The sequence below is a fragment of the Pholis gunnellus genome, assembly GCF_910591455.1.
Source record: "Pholis gunnellus genome assembly, chromosome: 21".
Taxonomy (NCBI): domain Eukaryota; kingdom Metazoa; phylum Chordata; class Actinopteri; order Perciformes; family Pholidae; genus Pholis; species Pholis gunnellus.
Genome location: NC_136548.1, coordinates 11689272 through 11710898, shown reverse-complemented (window position 1 = coordinate 11710898; position 21627 = coordinate 11689272). Strand labels below are relative to the sequence as shown.

The window sequence follows — 21627 nt, the reverse complement described above, 5'->3', positions numbered from 1 at the left end:
AACAGCATTCAAACATAAACTGACTCCAGATCCACTGCTTACTTATATTCATTTTAACTGTTATTTACACATGACCTTTTACCTTCACCACGCCATGACTTTTAGCATACAGGCATTACAATAATCCCCATGCTTATGTAAGACTGTGCATTTCAATGTGAGCCCACTAATGTTTACTTTGGGTCTAGACAAAGGTCAGTGCTGTGCTGCTCTTTAAAGCATGAGCAGTCTGAAAGCATTTAGGCCAACCAAAATGAAGCGTGATGAGATGAGAGGTCATGTGAAAGGAGACTTCAAAGCATAATGTGACGAGGAAATTGCTGTGGGATTCATCGAAACAAACGCTTCATAGAGTAAAGTAATTCATGCAAGAAGACAGAAAATGGACGAGCAACAAAAAGCAAACTAATAGGTTCATTCACGTAACAATTGTACAGTAAATCAGTGGATTAGCCCTTGAAACTTCCTTGCAATTATTTTCTCTTCGAGTTGAATGAGCAAAATCTGAGGAAGAACAAAACCACACAATTACACCCTCTAGTGCTGCGTTTAAAGGCCAGAGACATTTGTCAAGATCAACTATGGACTTGTAAATCAGGAAAAGGCCACACCACATCTCATCATTTATCCCGCGCTATTACTGAAGTCATTAAAGCTTCACTGAGTGAATCATTCACCGTGCGAATGGGTCTTGATCTCATATGCCGTGTGCTGAACTCTGCCTTTATCTCTGTGAGTACATAAGGATGTGCAACGTCGGTGGCCTCAAATGAAAAAGGGTGAAATGTGTGTCTCTCCACATGTGTGTTTGAGATAGAAAATCTGAACAGAATAAAGCAGGAAAACAGTTGTCACAATGATGTAATCATTCCTGCTCTAGGTACCTTCTCCCAGAGCCAGGTTCACCCACTGCTGGCCTCCCTGCCTCTGCCAGGTCGACCCTTCCAGCCACAGACTCATGCCCAGCTGGAGCACTTCCTGCCACTCAGGATCAACCGCTCCTCGCCGCTCAGCCTCTTCCCCAATTTTAGCACGGTAAGAAATCACATCACATTTCTAGTAAGCACACATGATGCTGAAGTGATTCCAGACCCAGACGGAACCTTAATTCTTTCTTGAAACAGAAGGAAAGATAGAAGAGTATTTTACTTTTTTTTAAAACGCTGATAAAATTGCAAAAATTCCATAAACAACTTGATTTTACTTAAAATGCACTTAGTAGCCATGCTATATAGGAAAATATTAATAGACCTTGAAAATAAAAATATACCTTGGCATGTTTGGTCTGGCTCCAAATGATGAAGCGGCAGATTTTCATAGTCTACATATAGATTTAACCCTTCATGAGACAATTCAGAGGAATGCGCTAAATGTATCAGGCATGTGGGAGGGTGGGAAAAGATTCCTGTCTGACACCTGATGCTAAAACTCTGAGTCAACTAACCCAGCGGCACCGTAGGGATTACAAATATGAACACAAGAAGTGGTGCAACGGGGTTATTTAAAAAGTGTAAATTCCGGACTTTAATTTCCTCATCTTTTATTCTGAAAAATATACACTGCTTGTATTCTTTCTTCGCGCATGTTTGACTTATGTTGACTAAATGTTAAAAGCGAACTAATCTCTTCACCCTAAAATATTTAATTAAGTCACAGGATGACTCTGTATTTATATCATATAATGTGTTATGGTATTTGATGAAAAAAAATCTGCACTGAAATCTGCACTGACAAGTTCAACACTGACCTGAAAAATGATAATTATTTTGTACATCTGTGCTCATTCGGGGCCTACTCAGGAATATATGCCGAAAATATTGATGTTTTAAAAGAATCAGTTTCATATCAACAGAATTCATGTTTAAATCATGTTATTATTGGTACTGGGAATATTTGTTTATCTCAAACACCTTTTTCACATACTTTCATTGTGCAATGCACTTAACCAAACGTTGCCTTTATTTGACAGGCTCAGTGTCGAGGTGACAGGAAAACAGGTCCGCAGTAAAATAGTAAATAGTAAAAGGGTGTAGAGAGGAGGGATGAGATGCAACACAGAGCCAGACTTGAACTGGGTACTTTTTTGTTTACTTGGTTCCTTGCTTTTAGGGGAACCTCTTTGCATTACTCTCTAAATTCAAAAGGTATCACCGACTTGAAGCAAGACTACCATGTTCAAGATTTGTGCATTTGTGTTCCTAGATGGACCCAGTGCAGAAGGCAGTGATCAACCACACCTTCGGCGTGGCTCCAGTGCCCAAGAAGAAACCCATCATTTCCTGTAACATCTGTCACCTGCGCTTCAACTCCATCGTGAGTCGTTCAATCTTTTTCTCCGATATCTCAGAGGAAAAAGTTTCTTCCCTTGAGCTCCCTCTGAGCTTTCCTCTGGTAAACTAAAATAAAACAAACGCTCAAAGACGGGTCTGGATTTATTTTTAATTCACTGCAGGAAGGCGGAAAAATACCTTTGACCACTCTCTAATCTGCCTCTGTTTTCTGCATAATGTACTCATCATCATCAACCTGTGATGCATTTTTATATATTTTAAATTGAAGTGTTGAATCAACATTATGTCACTCTATTCACTGTAAGACTCTCTTGATGTTTGCTGTCGAACGTCCACATATTTGCTACATATTTAATGTTTTTTGCATCTTATGGTTTAAAAACAATCTTGAAGCAGGCTATTCTTCTTATCAGTCCAATCAGTATATTTCTACAGTTTCTATTTACTTAATCGAACAGTGGGTTCGTAGAAGGAAACCAGTCAGCTAGTTCTGTTGCTTTTTTCCTCCTTATCACACCTCCCCATTCATATTAATTTGGCTCCCACTCCTATGGACTTCGTTTATACATATTTGCATTTATATTGTTAGGAGGAACCTGGTTGAATGACAATGACTCTTCTTTTGTGAAAACTTGAAGAAAGCAGGACACTGGCGCGAGGACATTCTACTACCCTTACATCCTCATCTGTCTCTTTCTCTCTCTGCTCTGTACTTTTGGACCAACAGTGATGCTGTAAGGAGTCTTTTTTTTCTAGCTAACAGGCTCTCTCCTCCTCCCCTCTGTGTCACCTGCAGCTGAGCTGAGAGTGCTGGTTTACCCAGGAGTTGGATGCCAGGTTACAGGCAGGTACCAGGTCCCACCAGGGGGCTGCGCTGAGCGGGTGGAATTTGTACTTGACAGAGAAAATTCACTAAAGGAATAGTTCAGAATATTTCAAGTCTTTTCACATTTTATAATCACTGCTTGTGTAGTACACACAGAAGGTTTCCTTTTCACAGTCATTCATATTCTTTTTTTTTTTGTATGAGACGAGCAGCTTCAGTTTGCTTTTCACAATTCTGAATCTGATTACAAAGTTCTCAATCGCTAGTTTCAAGTCTTCTTCAATACAGCATGATGTCCACGTTTTTTGTTATGGTCCCATTTAGAGTGAAATAGATGATAAAACAGAGTATGCTTTAGAGCTTGGCTACCTTGTGATTGACAGGTTGCTACCACGGCGTTGTCCAGTCTGGGAGTTATCTGTGTTTTCGTATAACTTTCAGTTCATGTCGGTTATTTGTAACATTTTGGTTACTTTAAAAATGTCTTAATCATTCTTCAGTTGTACTTAGCTCCATGGCAGTCCGCAAACCAGTGGGTGACGTCATAGTGACTACGTCCACTTCCTATAAACAGTCTATGGTTTGGACCAAAGTGGTGGACCATTATCAGTACAAATAATGGGAAAAAAAAGACATAATATACAGCATTTAGTTACCTAAAATTAATAATGATAACACCTACTTGTTGCTTAAACAATAGAGTGCTTTATTGCACTGAATGAGGACTAAAAAATGTATGAAGACAAACATGGATGGCTGTGAAAATGTTGTCTACTTTTACTACGTAACCCGCGATGTGCATAAAAAAGCAATGGACTTGAAGACTTTCAAATGATTCCTTTAAGGCGGCTAAACTCACTGAAAAAAAAGCATGAAAGATTCAAGCCTCAAGGATCACACATGATATTCTAATTCTGCTGCCCTTTTGTGGAAAACAGTTGTTGCTCACTGTGTATGAAGAGTTTGGGCATCAGTGGTGTGAGAATGCATAAAGCAGCTTGAATCAAAGTCAGCGGAGGCCAAGCAGTCCTGACAGTGTCCTTGAGGATCTTTGCCGTCCTGGGACACCTTTTCTACATGTTAATCTCTCGTGAAGTTAACTATGTTGGAACATAGTGAACACATACTACACTGCCTTGCCAGATAGTATGCAGATGGGAGCAGACTCTTCCGTCTGACTCGGTTGTAATTCACGCTGAATGATTAGTGTGCACTGACATTCAACGTAGCCAAAGGGGCCGTTCACCCTTTGCTCAGCCCTGTGTCCCCCCCGCCACACACTTTGATCCACGGTGGTAGCCTTTCTGTTTGTGTAGCAGCATAAGCTTAATGCAAAGTGTTGATGGGGAGACTTGTCCCCCCCCCCCCCACCACCACTTTATGCACAATGTCACTAAAGGATCACCTCTGCACACTCAGCTCGGACGCTGCACAGTGCACAGTGTGTGCCTGGAAACTGGATAATTTGAGCGATGACAAATTATCCAACAGCCTCGTGTGAAGCTAGACACTTGAAGCCTTGTTTCACTGTTCAAAACTCACTCTCTGTAGATTTAGTTGTGCACTTGTGTCCTTCATATACAGAAATGCACTAGTGTGGCAAAAACGTGCGCTCTCAAAGGTCGAGGCTGGTTATCTTTTATGTTTTTCTCATTGTTAAGAAATCCCATCAAAAGAAGAAAACCAAGAATTCTATAATCTGTCCAACTTCCCTACTTTGTCTGTGGTACTCAAGCCCTTTCATTCCTAATTCACAACTAATAGTGTATATATATATAGATATATATATCTATATATATATTTCTTTTTTTAAAGGTTAAAATAACTTCCTTAAACAGCTGATTACTGTCATTTTTACTGCCATATTGCTGAAACAGGGACTATTTTCAGAGCCTGATTAATACACATTAGGTACTTTAATCAGTATTTTTTTAGCACCAGCATGGTATATGTGTGATTGATTAAATTAATTACCATGCCCATGTTCATATAATGAAGGAACATGCAGTGTGGCTCATTTGTGTGTTTTTAGTAGTTTTTGGACAACAATAGAGGCTGAATGGCACAGGAAAGAAATATATCCGGCTCAGACTATACTTGTTAGTAAGATCAATTAATTGTTGATTTTGGTAATTTCACCGGATTCATTGACAATAAGAAAAATATAGAATATTACCAGACCTTTATTTTATGATTTGTTTTGTTCACTTGATGACATTTATAGTTTGCTCTAGTGGCTGAAACTAATTTAACTTTTAACTTTACAGAGTAGGTTAAAGGCCTATTTTACAGAGGACACTCTGACATGTCAGTCACAGTAAAGAAAAAGCACAGATGTAAATTATAAAATGAATGATGACATAATCCTACATAGCTGCTTCAGTTTCTCAGTCCTGGTGTTGTACATGCTGGCTCACTGTCACGGCTTACTGGGACACCTGAATAATATAATATTAGTAACACCTGTGCTGTTCCTACAATGACAATTAGAAATGTTTGTTTTGAATAAGGCCGATTTACCCTAATATATTTAATCATCAACAAACAGGTATATTTAATCAAAGCACATGTTGTACAATTTATGTAAATATGAGAAATAATATAAATAACTCACCAGCTTCCTTCGGGGCTTTTAATTGCCTCTCAGGTCTTCATGAGCAGATGGAGTTTGCTCATTTGTCATGAAGATGTTAATGAGTATCTTAAGCCAAGCTGCTATATAACATATCGTGCAGATAAATATTGTTGTAGAAACAAAGCAATCAACAAACTGCTACTTTATTTCTTTATTATTATTTACTTTATTGCTGTTTGTTTCCTGAAGCTAAGTAGAGCATATCAAATGTATAGATCTGCTGTGTTGTACGGAGATATTAATGTGTGTATGGATTACCAGATAAATGTTTTTTGCTTCAGTTGTTTTGTTTCAGTCTTGGTGCACTTCTACTTGCTGGCTCTCGCTTTATCTACAACCATCCAGAGCCATTTTGGGCACTGCCCCAAATGTGTTTTCTCTCACAACAGAGGAAGGCGCAGGGGGCATTTTGTGTTGCAGGATATGCACACAGGCCCTTTTGTGTCACAACGAATTAGTGGAAAGATGAGCCAGTGAGCTCGGAGGATGGTCATGAGATGCCATGAGCCTAACTGATGCTCATTTGTGCACAAACGTGACGGCGATGATGATCAAAATGGCGATGTGACTCTTCCTCCAAGTCAAATGCTCAATCGCATTATTTATCCCAAAGTCCATGGATGCATGCGAAGCCAGAGAGATGGAACAGATGGAAAGATTACAGTTTACTGATTTCATGCGGTCCTTCATTAATTTAATCATGTCAGTGATTCGGTTCATACACTCTACACTGATTTTCTTCTCTGTTTGTTCTGTGTGTGTGTGTGTGTGTGTGTGTGTGTGTGTGTGTGTGTGTGTGTGTGTGTGTGTGTGTGTGTGTGTGTGTGTGTGTGTGTGTGTGTGTGTGTGTGTGTGTGTGTGTGTGTGTGTGTGTGTGTGTGTGTGTCTGTCTGTCATGGTCAGACCCAGGCGGAGGCCCACTACAAAGGTCACAAACATGCTCGCAAGATGAAGGCCTTGGAGAATCAGAGGACCCGGCAGAAGAACGGTCACAGCCCGACAACAACAGGAAAAGACAGGGGCCGAGAGAGGGGGATGATGGGAAGAGGAACGGTGCCCGTAGACTCCCATTTGAAAGACATAACAGGTATAAATCTTTCTGTATTTAAAGGCGCCCCATCCTCTGAGTAATAAGTGGTAATTGGAGAGACGTAAGCACTAGTCTTGGGTAGCTGCCACTCAGTTGGCTAATTACCAGCTATTACCTGTCCTGCTAGCATTGGCTCTGTCAGATAGGTAATTACTCTCATCAAGCAAAGATGAGAAGCCTTAAAGAGATAGTATTTGAAGAGCGATGTAGTGATGTTCCTACTTTTGGTTTGATTTTAGCTGTAAATCAACAGTGGCTCAACACAAATACCACTTACATTTTCTTGTTCCTATTATGACAACACATTTGTGTTGTCGCTTTGCTAATGGACATGTGTAGAAAGTGTGAAGAAAATTATAGAAAAGGGTCCAGAAGTATGAGTCGTGTGGGCCTACATTTTTCTTTTTGAAGATCAGACTAAACGGGAGTAGATTAAAAGAGTGGAGAGGTAAAGGCAGAGAAGACCAGTCATAGAGGAGGCGTATATGTAAAGCCAGAAGGAAATAATAACACAGCAGACGCACAGAAATGTAAGTAAATATCTCTCTAATTGCAAAAATATTTATTAAAAATTTAGATTTAGATGTTTGAATTCAAATTTTGGTAGTAATTAAATCACTTACACAAAATAAGTAGTTTTAAGTTGCTCCTCTGTTGGTCAGCAGAGGAAAATAAGCAGGCCTTTAGTCTACTTCTGTAGTCTTACTTTCAAGTCATCGAAATCAAAACAATTTAATTTAATCGTTACGTCTATGAAATATAAACACAAAGTGAAAAAAAGGTGATGTCTTGAAATGTCCTGCAAAACCTCAAATTTAAAAAGCTGGAACCAGCAAATATTTCTCATTTTTACTTGTTGAAAACATCCAAATGATAAATCAAATAGGACCATTTTTTTTTCTTCTTTAATGAATCGACTTATAGTTTCAGCTCTAAAAGTAAGCCAAGTTTAAAAATAGCCTTGCAAGTTACTTTAATGCCCAAAGCAGACAGAAGACAAAGAAGAAGTGCAACAAAGTGGATTCAAAGTAGATGAGGCATCTCAGGGCCGTGTGGGCGTTTTTGGTTCAAATTTGGTCTTTGAAGTTATATTGAGAATAAACGTCTGAGGACCAGTTGTTGTGCTAGCTAGGATATGCCCTCCCTGTCCTTGTGCAGGTGACCAAGCTCTTTACTTGTCTGTAATTTCGACAAAAAAAACCACTATAAAACCTGCCATGTGCAACTTTTTATTGTTAATGTCAACTGCACTTTGGCTTGTGAAAATCCCCCCCAAACTGCTCTTTAATTCCCAGACAAAATATTGAGGACATGAGTGTCCTAATCGGAAGCTACAGCCCTTGATCCGTTCCATATTCTTAATGTTATAGCTTTTGGTTGTTCTGCACCATTGCCTACACAAGAGCTGCTGTGAGAGCAGCAACGTTGTCGTCTTTTACTCACTTCGCTTCTCATTCTGCCTGAATTAAAAATGTCAGCCTCTTCCTTTCTTTACTCTGTCTAACGTTCCTTTTAATTATTGATCTCCCCCCTCCCATTTTGTTCCACAACCTATCAATTTCCGTCAAACCCCACAATGATAAGCTTGTTACATTCAGCAGTTGCCATGGTTTTTGATTGATGGTGACAGAGAGAGCTGCAGCAGAGGGAGCGAACAATTGGCAGAGAGATGGAGGAAGAATGATTGAGATGGCAGGAAAAAGAAGGGAAAGATACTACAATTAAAGAGAGATGATAGAGCAGAAAAGAAAGTCGGGAAGGATAAGAAAATATAATAAGATTAAATGAAATTAAAAAATGAAAGGTCGGCTGCACAAAAAGACAGATAACATGAAGGAATAGAGATAACATTAGTCAAGAAAATCTATTCATAAAGTGTGTATTCATGTATCGTTGAGGAATTATAAAACTGTGCATTGAACGTCATGAGTGATTTTTCTCATATTTTAGATGGCACACCCTGTTTTAGTAGCTAAACTGAACCAGCAGAAATCTTTGAATGTTCCATTCAACAGAACGTTATTTATACCTGTACAGGTAATTGTATGCTGCAGCTCTCCATCCAGATCAACAGGCGTATTAATCACAAAGCTAAAAACAACAAGCAAATGCTAAAACCTTTATGAGCAGTATATAAACATTTTTAAATGATTATAACATACTATAATGTAGTTGTAAGCACATATATATGTTTATTAAAGCAATTTCCAACAACTTCATCTCCTCCTGAGGGCACTTCAGGAGGCTGGTATATAAACAGATAATGACATTATAGTAAAGCACAACTGTAATAATACATTAGTGTTGTCCTATGAGAAGTTATAATTGTTGACAAATACTGCATAATAATAACACTCATTATATACTATTACAGCCACATTATAGTGCGCCGTAAACTATTTTGTGAATGTTTATGTACTGCTTATGAACGCTAAATAGGGGGATTTAAAGTAAAGTGTTAACAAAAATATGATAATATTGTCAAATACCCTAAATTATTTCTTATCAGTAAATCAATACTACATTATTGTCTGACTTCTCAAGTTGCATAAAATTCAAGCAGCTATAATAAATACTTGTATTCTTTAAGAACACCAATTTTCATCCACATAATGATGCAACATTAGTTTTTTCTCTGATTCTCATCCGGATAAAATACCAAGAAAAATATTGTATTATAAAAACTCATTCTAAATGGGCTCATAGTGCAACTTCTATGTTTATTCATCCGTCCACAGGGTTAAGTGCTTCTTCCCAACCTGCACAGCAGCAACCAGAAAACATCCAGGAAAGTGTGCTGGCACCCACCACGCCCACACAGCCTTCATCCACAGACTCCTCTTCACTCCGTTCTCTTCAGCTCTCCCCACAAATGTCCCCACAAATGTCCCCTGGCACTCAGCTCAGTGATCTACCTTCAGACAGTCCACCTGTGGAAGGGTGCAGCCTGGCCACCGGTTCAGCCCCACACTCTGACCCTCAAGGGAGCACCACGGGAGGTGAGGAGGAGGGGGGGGAGGAGGAGGAGGAGGAGGAGGAGGTGGTGAAGGTGGAAGAAGCTAAAGAGGCCAAGAGCGACAAAAAAACTCTTCACTGTCCTACGTGCAAAGTGACGGTCAATTCCAGCTCACAGTTGGAGTCTCACTGTAGTGGTATGTTCTAAAATACTACTGCTATTACTTATTCAAAGTTAGCAAGTGTTTGAATCTGACATTCAGTTCTCCTCTTTGTTTGGCTGAATCAGGCTCTAAGCACAAACAGATGCTTGACGGTCCCCACGGCAGCCAGTCACAACGCAGGTTCAAGATGACATCATCGCCCAGGCCCACCAGCCGAATTAAGCAGCGAATGAGCAACAAGACCAGAGCGGTTGTGGGTGTATCCAGCCAGACGTTTCACTGTGAATTGTGCCAGGTGTCAGTCAACTCAGAGACACAGCTGAAGCAGGTAAGTGGGTTTATCCTGAGATAAGAAATGTGACTAATTTTACTACTCACTAAACTGCTGACCACTGCATAAAATCTAAAAGTGTGGAATCCTTAACCTTTGTGCTCTACCCAGTTTGTTGGCTGTCCCGAATGAATCACTTTATATTCCTGTTCCCTTTTTAGCACATGAGCAGCAGGAGACACAAAGAGCGTTTGGCTGGGAAGCCTGTCAAGGCGAAGTTCACACCCTATAATAAACTACAGTCCAGTGCTATCTTAGCGGTGAGAATTAGTTACACAGACACACACACACAGAAACATTTGAAAGAAAATACACAACACATACACACACTCAATAGATGCAAATGGTAAGCTCTGCCTCGCACATGTCAACATACTTGCAAGCCCAATGGCTGCTTCGTGGTTGATACAAATATTATAGATATATAAATAACAACAAAGGGCTTCTAAGTGAAAATCACCACTTTGGTCCAGACTGAAATATCTCAACAATTATTGGATTGCCATTCAATTTTGTTCATGGTTCCCAGATATTACATTACAGTCATTTAGCAGACGCTTTTATCCAAAGCGACTTACAATTCAGATTCTATCACATTTCTAAACCATAGGCACAGCTACGGGAGCAATTTGGGGTTAAGTGTCTTGCTCAAGGACACTATGCAGACTAGTGGAGCCAGAGCCGCGGATCGAACCGCCGACCCTCTGATTGAATTACGGCCCTGCTATCCACTTAGCGTCAAGATATTAAAACATCTTGACTTTTTCTATGGTGCCATCATCAGGTCAAAGTTTCAATGTGTCCAATCCAAATACCTGCACAACTAATGACGTTCCCATGTACCTTAGCTGTACTTAATATGTAGTGCTAATTAGCTAATTAGCAAATGTTAGCACGCTAAACTAAGATGTGAACATGTTAAACATTATGCATGCTTAACATCAGCCTGTTGGCATTTAACAGCTTGACTAGCATGGTTTCAGCGTCTTAGTTTTGTCTCGACTGAATGTGCCTCTTGTCTTTGCTGTCAGACTAAACTGGCCTTGCAGAAGCAGCTATCTAAGGCCCTGCCGGCAGGGTTCCTGACCAACCACTTCAATCCAGCTGCTTTGTGCGCCATGGCGTCTGGACCCTTGGCGCTACGGCTGCCGCCTGGTCCCACAGCCTTCATCCATGGTCCCCTGATCAGCCCCACACTCTTCAGGCCGGCCCCAGGACCTCTGAGGGCCACACATGCGCCTATTATCTTCTCTCCTTACTAGCAATGAGCCAAGCTAGGCTAGAGGACAGACAGTAGAGTGGATCTAACCTAGCCAAGTCTGGACTAGCAGAAGAGATTAGCTTGGTCGCTGAGGACAAAGCATGGGACACCCTGAGGGATACCAGTACACTGTTATGCCATGATGGCAGCATATCAGCATGTCAAGTTTGGCAGGTTCAAATCATAAGAACCGTATGCACAATCCCCTGGTGTCGATTGAGATTTCAGTGCAGACTGACCAGTGAAGGACCATCGCTCAGCTGTTTCCCCTCAACAAACTTTTGAGTGCATGTTCCCCGGAGTCTGGACCCCTCTTGAAGCCATAAGGACAAAGATCTTTTAGTTTTATTTATAGGACGATAATAGACTAATACACTAGAGTGTGTAAATGTTATGTGTTTGTTGGCAAAATTCTTTTTATTTCAGAGCTTTCTAGTTGTACTCTGAGAACAAGTACAATACTTCATTCCTGCTTTAGTCTTCATAACCAAAATCTAGGAAATCCAGATTGAAAGTGGTTATTTCCATACAACCACCTTCTCCCATGAAAAAACAAAGGAGATCCATGAATTCCGAATGCTGAGGATATTGCATCTCAACAATTGTATATCTTTACAGCCATTGTCTGATGTGGATGCCTTCTCTTTATTTTAGATGAATACATGTTTCTCTCTTGCTCTCTGTGTTATGAAGTGACAATCAACAAACACCCTGATATGATGCCAAGAATACTCGCCATATGGAGACAGACTACATATAATGCATACAATGAGATTGTTTCATTTAAAGTTATAAGATTTATGTGGATAAATAAGTTACGATTTACAGCTTGATGCTGTTTGTGCAATATGAAGATACAGGATGTTGTGTGTTATTCCCCAAAATGTTAATGATTTATTCACAGATATTTAAATGTATCTTTGATGTCTTTATTAAAACAGGTTTTTTTCAAAGAGCTGTATTAAAAGAACATTCTTTAGAAATCCCCTCCCACCTTATTGTGCTGAATCATCCTAAGCAATATGTGTTTTTGTAGTGTCACCTGGTAAAATTAATGATAAGTGTAACTGTGCATCAATTGCAATAATGTAAATGATTATGTGCTAAAAATGTCGATACTGCATTCTATATTAACTTATAAATAGTAATGTTTTTTTTACACAGTTGTGGTGTTTCTTTCTTCATATGCAAATATGAGTGCCTTACCATTCATTTTAAATAGACGGTGAACATAAGCTTACTTCAGATATTAATATAGTTATAGACAAGGACAATGAAAGGTCTTTGATCAAGGCACACTCTCTAATAACTTGTATCCTCAGTATGATACTGTTATTTTATCACATGAATCAAAGGTCAGAATATAAATAGCCAAAGAAAAAAAGATATACATTTATTTTGATCAAAATGAAACAAGTACAGTATATCATTTTGACAAATTTCCCCCTGGGGATGAATTAAGTATCTATCTATCTATCTATCTAAATAGTGGTGAGTCACTGAACTCCTGCAGATTTGAAACCACTGACCTACTGTTAACCACACACATAGATACAAGCAAAGTGACACTTACCATCAATCCTTTCGCCAGACTGAAAACTATATGGTGTTTGAGTACGAGAAACACAAAACACAAAGTGGCTGGTAATGTATTCCCCACACAGTATAACCCATACTTTGTGATACTCTTACGCCATCTAGTGGTATTTTGGAAGCAAGAGCAATATACAGTAGGATAACCTGTAGATAGACAGGGAGATATATGTGATATGTTCTGCACTAACATACATTTATATCAATATAAAAACAGAAAGTTATGAATTTAAGTAGTTTCCATGCTTTTCATAATAATCAATGGTACAAAAAATGAAACTTCATCTAAATATCTTTATTATTGATGCACCAACCCAAAATGTAGGTTTAGTTTGCTTGATGGAGAGCTGATTCTGGATATACAGTATTGGACAATAGCCTATATATGTACACAATTCGCAATAACATGTACAATTGTTCATTTGTGAATCATTTTGCCCTCTAAATCCTGGCAGTAGCATCCTGGTCACCAAGACAAACAAGCATGTAGAGCTTCATGCTCTCAGGTGAGATGACTGGGTGTAAGTTCATGATGTAATGGAAGAATGTAACGTTATACAAGCAGAAGTTTATGGGATAGTTTGAAATGGAGTTTGAGCCAGGCGAGGTTTGACGCATTAGCACATTACCGGTTATTTTTAGTCATTTTGTGTAACATATATTTTTGGAATGCAAAATCATTTTAACTTTTCCAAAGCCTTGGTTTGGGAAAGTTAAATTTAAATATATGTTATATTTTTAAATGCAACGTTTTCCTTTTTTTTTTCTGGCCTAGTTTCTCATGACCTCAAAAAAAGAAGGAAAAAAAAGCTATCACCGATTAGTTCCCGGAAATGACGTCGGTTCGTGTTCGTCCTTTCCAGCAAAAAATGGCAGCTGTTGACATCGACGTGCCGGTGGACACAGAAGCTCAAATCCGCAATCCGGAGGACATGGAACGGTAAACATAAAATTGTCCGCTGGGTTGTGTTTAGCTGCGCGTATAATGTGAAGATAACCCGGGATTCACTGACTGAACTCAACCGCCGTTAGCTGACAAAGGCTCCGAAACAACGGCGCGACCAGCCCGGAGACGAGCTAACTAGGCTAGCTTTCCGGGGGAGAAACGGAACATTTAGAGTTGGCTAAATCTTAAGAATTTATTGTTTTTCATAAATGGCAGCCGTCGGCGTTCTTATAGTTTCGATGGTTCACTTTAGAACAGCGAATTTGGGATTCTTCAAAGTCACTTCCCTTCGCAATGTAATCGTCAAGAGAACCTAGCTTAAGATAATCAGCGTGTCTTGATCACGGTCTCGAGACATGCTACAGCTAATTTACAGCTAACGTTATCCAACGAGCATTGTGTGGTCAGTCTCGTTGGTTAATTCACCTGTTTGTACGGACACATTTTAACATGCATAAAGAATTAGGTCAGTCTGTTGGTGGAAAGGTAAAATCTGTGGGTTTCACCTTTTCTAGAAAGTTCCATAGCAGGCTAACGGACAGAATTGTAGCTATATACTTGGTGCTCCAACCATCAGATAAAGTAATTTATTTAGTGAATCATCTAAAACGTGCTCACGTATTTAAACTTACGCGTTGTGTTCGAGTTTATCTCATATTAATTCAGCTCCCCCTAATTCAGCTGTGTTACATAAGTAACGTTAAGTGTGTAAACATGGTTTGAGATTGAAATAATCCAAAATACCAGAATGAGTGAGTTTATGCCAATGTATCAAAAATGAGTCTGTGTACAGGAAAATGAATAAGGCAAATAAACTGCGGGTGTCTGTGTAACACTTGGCATCAAAATGTTGAATTTAAAGTAACTAAAATTAAATTTTAGGATCAATAGCGTTTAGTAGCTAAAGAGGCATTTAAACTCCCTAAGCCTGCAAAATGCAAGGAGTTTGGTGATAATATCTGACTATTTTTTTCAAATAAATCTGAAATATATTTTGATAATCCTGAACTAGAGGGAACCTATTAACAACAAATTGAGCCGTCCAAATTCAAAATATTTCCAAATGACTAATCTATTAGGCTTCGAATTCAAATGTCTCTCTGCTGGTGTCTTTTTCGTCTTTACTGGGTTTATTTGCACATGTATGACATTTAAAGTAAGTAAAGTAAACTGTGGTTTCACTATTCACCACCTAAACCTGAGCTGCCTGCTACCGTCAATGTCTGAACTATTTATACATATTTGACTTGAATTCTAGTCTAAACTTTGGTACAAAACAAAAGGCTTTCAGTTGATGATATACTATTAAAAACATTGTTATGAATATTATAATCCATGTCTGCTAATATATTTCCCAATATCCTACACACTTGACCTTTAATTCCCCTGCAGGCATTTATTTTGGAATTATAGCACATATTTTTAATTTATTTATCATGCCTCCAGCATGTGAAGTCAACATATGTTTAAGAGAATGCTCCGTTTAGCTTGTACATCTTTTACAAATCCTTAAAGCAGCTGTGTGGCCTAACTGCGGTAGACCAACATCGCAGACATGTTTTGCCTAAGAGTCAAATTTTCTTCTATACACAACCTTAGTTAAAATTGAAAACACTGACTGGTGTCACTGACTGGTGATGCCCCGATAGCAACACTTCAAAATGTGAATCGGGGTTCGTCTACCGTTTAACACTTGGCACTTTTCGAAAGTTAACTTTTAATGATTAGTGCTGCAGTAAAGCAGTCATATTCTGTACGTCTTGTCTTGAGGAGGGCTTTAATTGGTCGACTTATTTATTGCGTACAAGTTCTTTTTCATATTGTGTCTTCTAACTACTGGAATCTTGGTAAAGCGTCCATTCCACCCTGACTTTGGTTTCTGTTTTTCCTCTCTGCAGTCAGGCTGAAGGCTTCAAAGAGCAAGGAAATGCGTTCTACAGCCAGAAAGATTACTCTGAGGCTTTCAACTATTATACTAAGGCCATAGGTGAGGTTACCACTAATTACTCTTTACCTGTTGTCCAATCTTTGTACATACTCTCCTGTTGAGAAATGCCAATGGTCTCCTCTTGGGACACCTCTCCCAGCAAAACAAATAACAATAAATAATTGAGTCAAGAAATGCTCCCTCAATGTACCTAAAAACGCGATCGGGACCATCTTGACTTCTGCCATTTGTACGGACTTGCAATATAATTGCGGTGTTCATTAGTACCCACATCTCAGCTTGCCTGTGTGACATGGGGTTTTCTTTCTTTTATCTCAAGATGTGAGCCCCAAAAATGCCAGTTATTATGGCAACAGGGCAGCCACCCTCATGATGCTCTTTCGCTTTCGAGAGGCCCTAGAAGATTCCCAGCAGGCTGTGCGGCTGGATGACTGTTTCATGAAGGTCGGTTTGAACATCACCTTTATTCTCATTATTGCGCCACCACTTAATGTCTCAAACCCCCCGCAGCACCTGCAGAAGAGTGCACAACATGTCGAGGTTTTCCCTTTACACAGTCCTAAGAAGGAAATGTGCCCCTCCTGTCCCACAGGGTCATCTACGTGAGGGCAAATGCCATTTGTCGTTGGGAAATGCCATGGCGGCTAATCGCTGCTTTCAGAAGGTTTTGGAGCTGGAGCCCAGCAACAGAGAGGCCCAGCAGGAGGTGGGGAGCACAACTTATTTCATGTAATAACTGTATAAGAGTGCCTTGAATTACACACTAAGCACAGACTTGGAGCCAAAGCCTGAATCCTGCAACTCAAAACTGGTCTGTTAACATTTGAAAGAAAGTATTGATGGATAATTGTTGTTATATTTTAGAATAAGACTGCAGCGACTCTAATGGAGTACCAAAGAATGGCGGATCTTGGCTTTGAAAAGCGGGATTTCAGAACGGTACTTTACACCCTTTCTCTTTTTTTCACCAATCTCTCAAACAACACAGCTCCATCTTAGCTGTCATGTGATCAGTTGTTAGTATAGGCAACATCTAATGTAATTTATGAATATGCTTTAGTTTGTAATAAACACCAGATTTTACCACAATTTGACAGAGTTCAAAAGTCAAATAAATGTCTGCATTTATTTCATGAATGAATGTGAAGCTAGAGTGTAACGGGTACAGTGAAGTGACTCTTGTTCTGATCCAGGTGGTGTATTGCATGGACCGGGCCTTGGGTGTGTCTTCTGCCTGCCACCGCTTCAAAATCATCAAGGCCGAGTGTCTGGCTCTGCTGGGACGCTATCCAGAAGCCCAGTCCGTAGCAAGGTAGGAACAACTGGTGGTAGGTTCATGGTGTTTGGTTACAGGGATACAAATGTTTCTTGAATTCATTTTAAGATTTAAAAAATGAGTACAGACTCTGCTTTAGTAGCTGTCCAGTAAGAAGGATGGATTTGATTAACGGATTCTTCTCTTTCTTTTCCAGTGATATCTTGCGAATGGATTCGACTAACGCAGACGCACTCTACGTCCGAGGCCTGTGTCTCTACTACGAGGACTGCATCGATAAAGCTGTTCAGTTCTTTGTCCAGGCTCTGCGCATGGCACCTGACCATGAAAAAGCCCGGCTAGCCTGCAGGGTAAGAGGATCATATTGTCCTTTTATTTCTCATTTCATTGGAAGAAGAAATAAACAAAAAAATGTCAGCAACATGCTTGCAAAGACTGTAATGAAGAAGACTGATGGAAAGTATACTCTGAGGCAAACAATGTTAGATTTCAAATAATTAAAAAAAAATCACAACAGTTTGTTAGCCCGGAGCTATACAAACAATGCATTTTGGTGAGAAACACTGAATGTTAACAGATTTTTTTCAAAAAGGCTAAAACAAATGGACAAAAAAAACATATCTGTTCCTACAATTATTACAATTTAAATGGCATGACAACCTTAACACAGCAAGCACACGGTTTGAGACGGGCTGAGGTACCGAGAACATTTTTTTCATGGCTTAAATTCCACTGCATGTGTGAGTAAATGTTTGAAGAAAAGAAATTATGACTTGTTCTCTTCCAAAATCAGAACGCCAAAGCCTTAAAAGCCAAGAAGGAGGAGGGCAACCAGGCATTTAAGAACTGCAACTATGACGCCGCCTACCAGCTGTATACTGAGGCCCTGACGATAGACCCCAACAATATCAAGACCAACGCTAAACTCTACAGCAACAGAGCCACCGCAGGATTAAAGGTACCAGTCAGAGGCATTCATCAATCATGCTGTCTGATTATTTGCTTTAACATTGCAGCCTTCCACAGCGCTTGTGCTTTTCTAGCTCTTTAATGGCTTCACTGTCATTGACTCGTTTCTCATCAACAGCTGAAGAAACTTAATGAAGCCATTGAAGACTGCACCAGTGCAATCAAGCTAGATGACACTTACATCAAGGCCTACTTAAGAAGAGCTCAGTGGTACGCTACCCAGTCAATATGAGTTCATTTCTCCTAATTTGTGTGTTCAGCATTGAGCAGTTTTTTGTCTGCCCCGTAGTTACATGAACACAGAGCAGTATGAGGAAGCTGTACGAGACTATGAAAAAGTTTACCAGACAGAAAAAACATCAGGTAAGCTCTCTTTTTCTTCTTCTTTGTTTGCCTTTATCCTAACTGATACTCTAGCTGGTCAGGTTTTTCCCACACACTCACATATTTACTCCTCTAGAGCACAAGCATCTGCTGAAGACTGCACAGCTGGAGCTGAAGAAGAGCAAGAGGAAAGATTACTACAAGGTGCTGGGGGTCGGCAAGAACGCCACCGAGGAGGAGATCAAAAAAGCCTACCGCAAACGGGCCCTTATGCATCACCCAGGTAGACCTGTCGGTCTTCGCACAGACATGCAGGGAACCAACTTTGATTACATTTCACGGTTATTTATCTGAATTGTATTGCGGTCTTGCAGACCGCCACAGTGCGGCGACTCCAGAAGTGCAGAAGGAGGAGGAAAAGAAATTCAAGGAGGTTGGCGAGGCCTTCACTGTGCTCTCCGACCCAAAGAAGAAGATGCGCTACGACAGTGGACATGACCTGGAGGATGAAAGCTCCTTCGATGGCGGAGGTAAATGCTTTAAGTTTATTCTGGTCTTTGGCCAGATTTACATTCAACCTGCAGGTCATTAGTGGGATGAAAGGGAACATTTTCACACTTTTTATTTGAAAGAAATGCATTTCAAAACGTGGCGATATGCTTCTTTAGAAAGTCAACTATTGGGTGCTTTTTAAAGAATAGAAAGACTCTTCATTGATGACTGAATAGAGCTTTTTCACTGCAGACATTTTGACTTATTGCAGCAGAAGCACAGTCGTAAATAATAACTTAAATGCTAGCTGTATTCCATTCAGCGGCTTCAGTTTCAGGGTCATGGTGTTATTGATGCAGAGCTTATAGCCGGAGGTTTTGCACTGCAAATATTAAAAGAATTGTCAGGTCAGCAGTCTATCCTAAAATGTGTGAAGAGAAAGACTTTGCTTCTCTGTAATCTGTTGTCAATGACGAAGTCAATCACTAAAAAGTAGCTAAACTACAAAAGGATACATTTAACTGCTGCCAAATTAACAATCCTGTTAATTGTCAAAATGGCATAAAATAGTGTATAAAATAGGCCACAATACTCTACACAGAACATCATGACATGCATCATAACTCTTAAGCACTACACCGAAGTCAATGAGCCCAAATAGTCCAGCTGTATTTATAACTTTTGGTTCCCGTTTTCTCTCTGTAGTGTACATACACACACACTCGTAAAAACGTGTGTACAGTCTGTCAAATGCTTTTTCTTCCAGAAGCTCTTCATGACCAGCTAACCCCAATATATTTGCATTTTCTTCTTTTTTTTTCAGATTTTGATGCAAACAACATCTTCAGGGCTTTCTTTGGCGGCCACGGTGGTGGAGGAGGAGGAGGAGGAGGTGGACATGGAGGACATGGAGGACATGGAGGAGGATTTAGTTTTGATTCCAGTCCAGGTATTTTGACATCATTTAGTTTATTTAAGAACAGGAACTTTGATCAAAGTTTATGATGTTAATGTAAATCTTTTTTCTCCCCCCCCCCCCGCCCCAAGACTCTGGACCTGGAAATTTCTTTTTCCAATTTGGCTAAAGTGAAGGATCATGTGGGGAAAAATGCAGCACTGCAGTGGAAAAAAATTAAGTTGGACCCACAGTCACCTCCTGATGCTCATCCTCCTGAGTGTCCCCAATATTCTTTTTCAAGTGGTTTTTGATTATTGCATTCACTCCTAAATTTACTCAAAAACAGTGGGAAGGATAATTCAGAGACTTTAGTGAAGAATTAACATTGTAAATAAAGAAGTGCTTAAGAAGTAATTTTTTTTTTTTTTTTTTAAAGAGGTTTGGATCAGCTGATCAGAGCATGTCCCTGCTGCCAAAATCTAAATATTAGATTAAAATAAATCTTGTAAAACTGCCTCAATCTTCATAAAGGTGACCAGTTGTAAGAAATGCATTGGAAGTTTAAGCATCATGGTTGATTAGTTTTAGAAGACATAACATGGCATACGTTTTTATGGTTCTCCTGGGACAGCATGTCTCTGTAGAGCAAGAGTCAATGTACTGTGGAAGTTCAATGTCAAAACTGACCTCAGGACAGCCTGTTTAGGACAACGCTGGTCTCTTGCGAGTGTTGTGTTCAGGTTTTATTGGCTCATTTGCCAAATATAGAATCAATGTGCAGGGTTTTTGTTTCTTCTCCATGCTGCATTGTATATGACTCGAATGTAAAGTGTTTTGTGTCCATAAATTGTTTTTCTCCTTCAGTCTTCCCTCGGTCTTTATATTTATTGTACTGTATATTCTAACCTGTGTACAGCCGAATGCCCGTGTTCATTGTCTTCCTCCTTTTTTTTTCCCAGAGACTTAATTTTTAAATGTTTTCCACGCCATCCTCTGTTCTCACATTGTGCAATGTATTATTTTTTTTTCTGAAACAGGCCAAAATCAGCACACATAGCACCTACAGACTTCCTTCTCTTGAAAGCACCAACCACACATCTGTCCCAGTCAAAGTCAAGTGGTGCCTTACCAGAATCAATCAACCTTCTTGCAGTAAAATCTAAATCTAAAGCCGTAGAGCACGTCCTATTTGCTAAAGGCAACAGCAACACTTTTTTGTTTTTATGCACGACTTTTTTCATATCTGCCCAGTGACTGAAATTTAAATTGGCAAGTGAATTCTTTATCCCATCGAACACAAAAGACTGAATTCCACGTCGTCGATCACACCTAGCTGTTATCCATCCATACACGTCATACACGCTCCGTCAGTGCAGCCCCTCCCCTACTTGTTCCACCTGTTTTAAAAGGGCACTGATGGTACGTTGGAAGCTTCTATTAACTGTTCTCTCACTGATCTATGTATCATTTTTAAAACTTGTCACAGTATTAACGATACGCTTTTCTTATTGCGAAAAATAAAGGCTCGTCTTTTGCTGTAATATTGGACTTTTTTTGTCTTAAATTTACTATAATTTACTCAGTATTTTAATGTCTCATATTCTAAAAAGTGATTTTTTTTTATAAAG

General features: G+C 39.6%; 2 protein-coding genes across 2 annotated transcripts in view; both read left to right on the top strand.

Moving 5' to 3' along the window:
- LOC306713021 (zinc finger protein 385B-like) overlaps nt 1–11920 on the top strand; it is a gene marked incomplete at its 5' end in the record, with an annotated part of 57452 nt that extends 45532 nt beyond the window's left edge. Inside the window, 7 exons of the mRNA XM_079182537.1 lie at nt 881–1035; nt 2203–2313; nt 6656–6839; nt 9581–9994; nt 10087–10289; nt 10454–10552; nt 11324–11920. Coding sequence (XP_079038663.1) covers nt 881–1035; nt 2203–2313; nt 6656–6839; nt 9581–9994; nt 10087–10289; nt 10454–10552; nt 11324–11554 — 1397 coding nt within the window. The 3' untranslated portion in view covers nt 11555–11920. The remainder of the gene's footprint in view (nt 1–880; nt 1036–2202; nt 2314–6655; nt 6840–9580; nt 9995–10086; nt 10290–10453; nt 10553–11323) is intronic.
- Nucleotides 11921–14015: 2095 nt separating this feature from the next.
- On the top strand, nt 14016–20862 carry LOC306712814 (dnaJ homolog subfamily C member 7-like; the record flags this gene model as incomplete). Its single annotated transcript, XM_079182236.1, has 14 exons — nt 14016–14086; nt 15991–16079; nt 16360–16484; nt 16633–16746; nt 16905–16979; nt 17234–17352; nt 17513–17666; nt 18110–18274; nt 18404–18495; nt 18575–18648; nt 18746–18892; nt 18984–19139; nt 19925–20050; nt 20149–20862. 14 exons carry the CDS (start codon nt 14016–14018, stop codon nt 20184–20186), a joined length of 1545 nt encoding a protein of 514 aa, XP_079038362.1. The 3' UTR covers nt 20187–20862.
- Between the last annotated feature and the right edge of the window lie 765 nt (nt 20863–21627).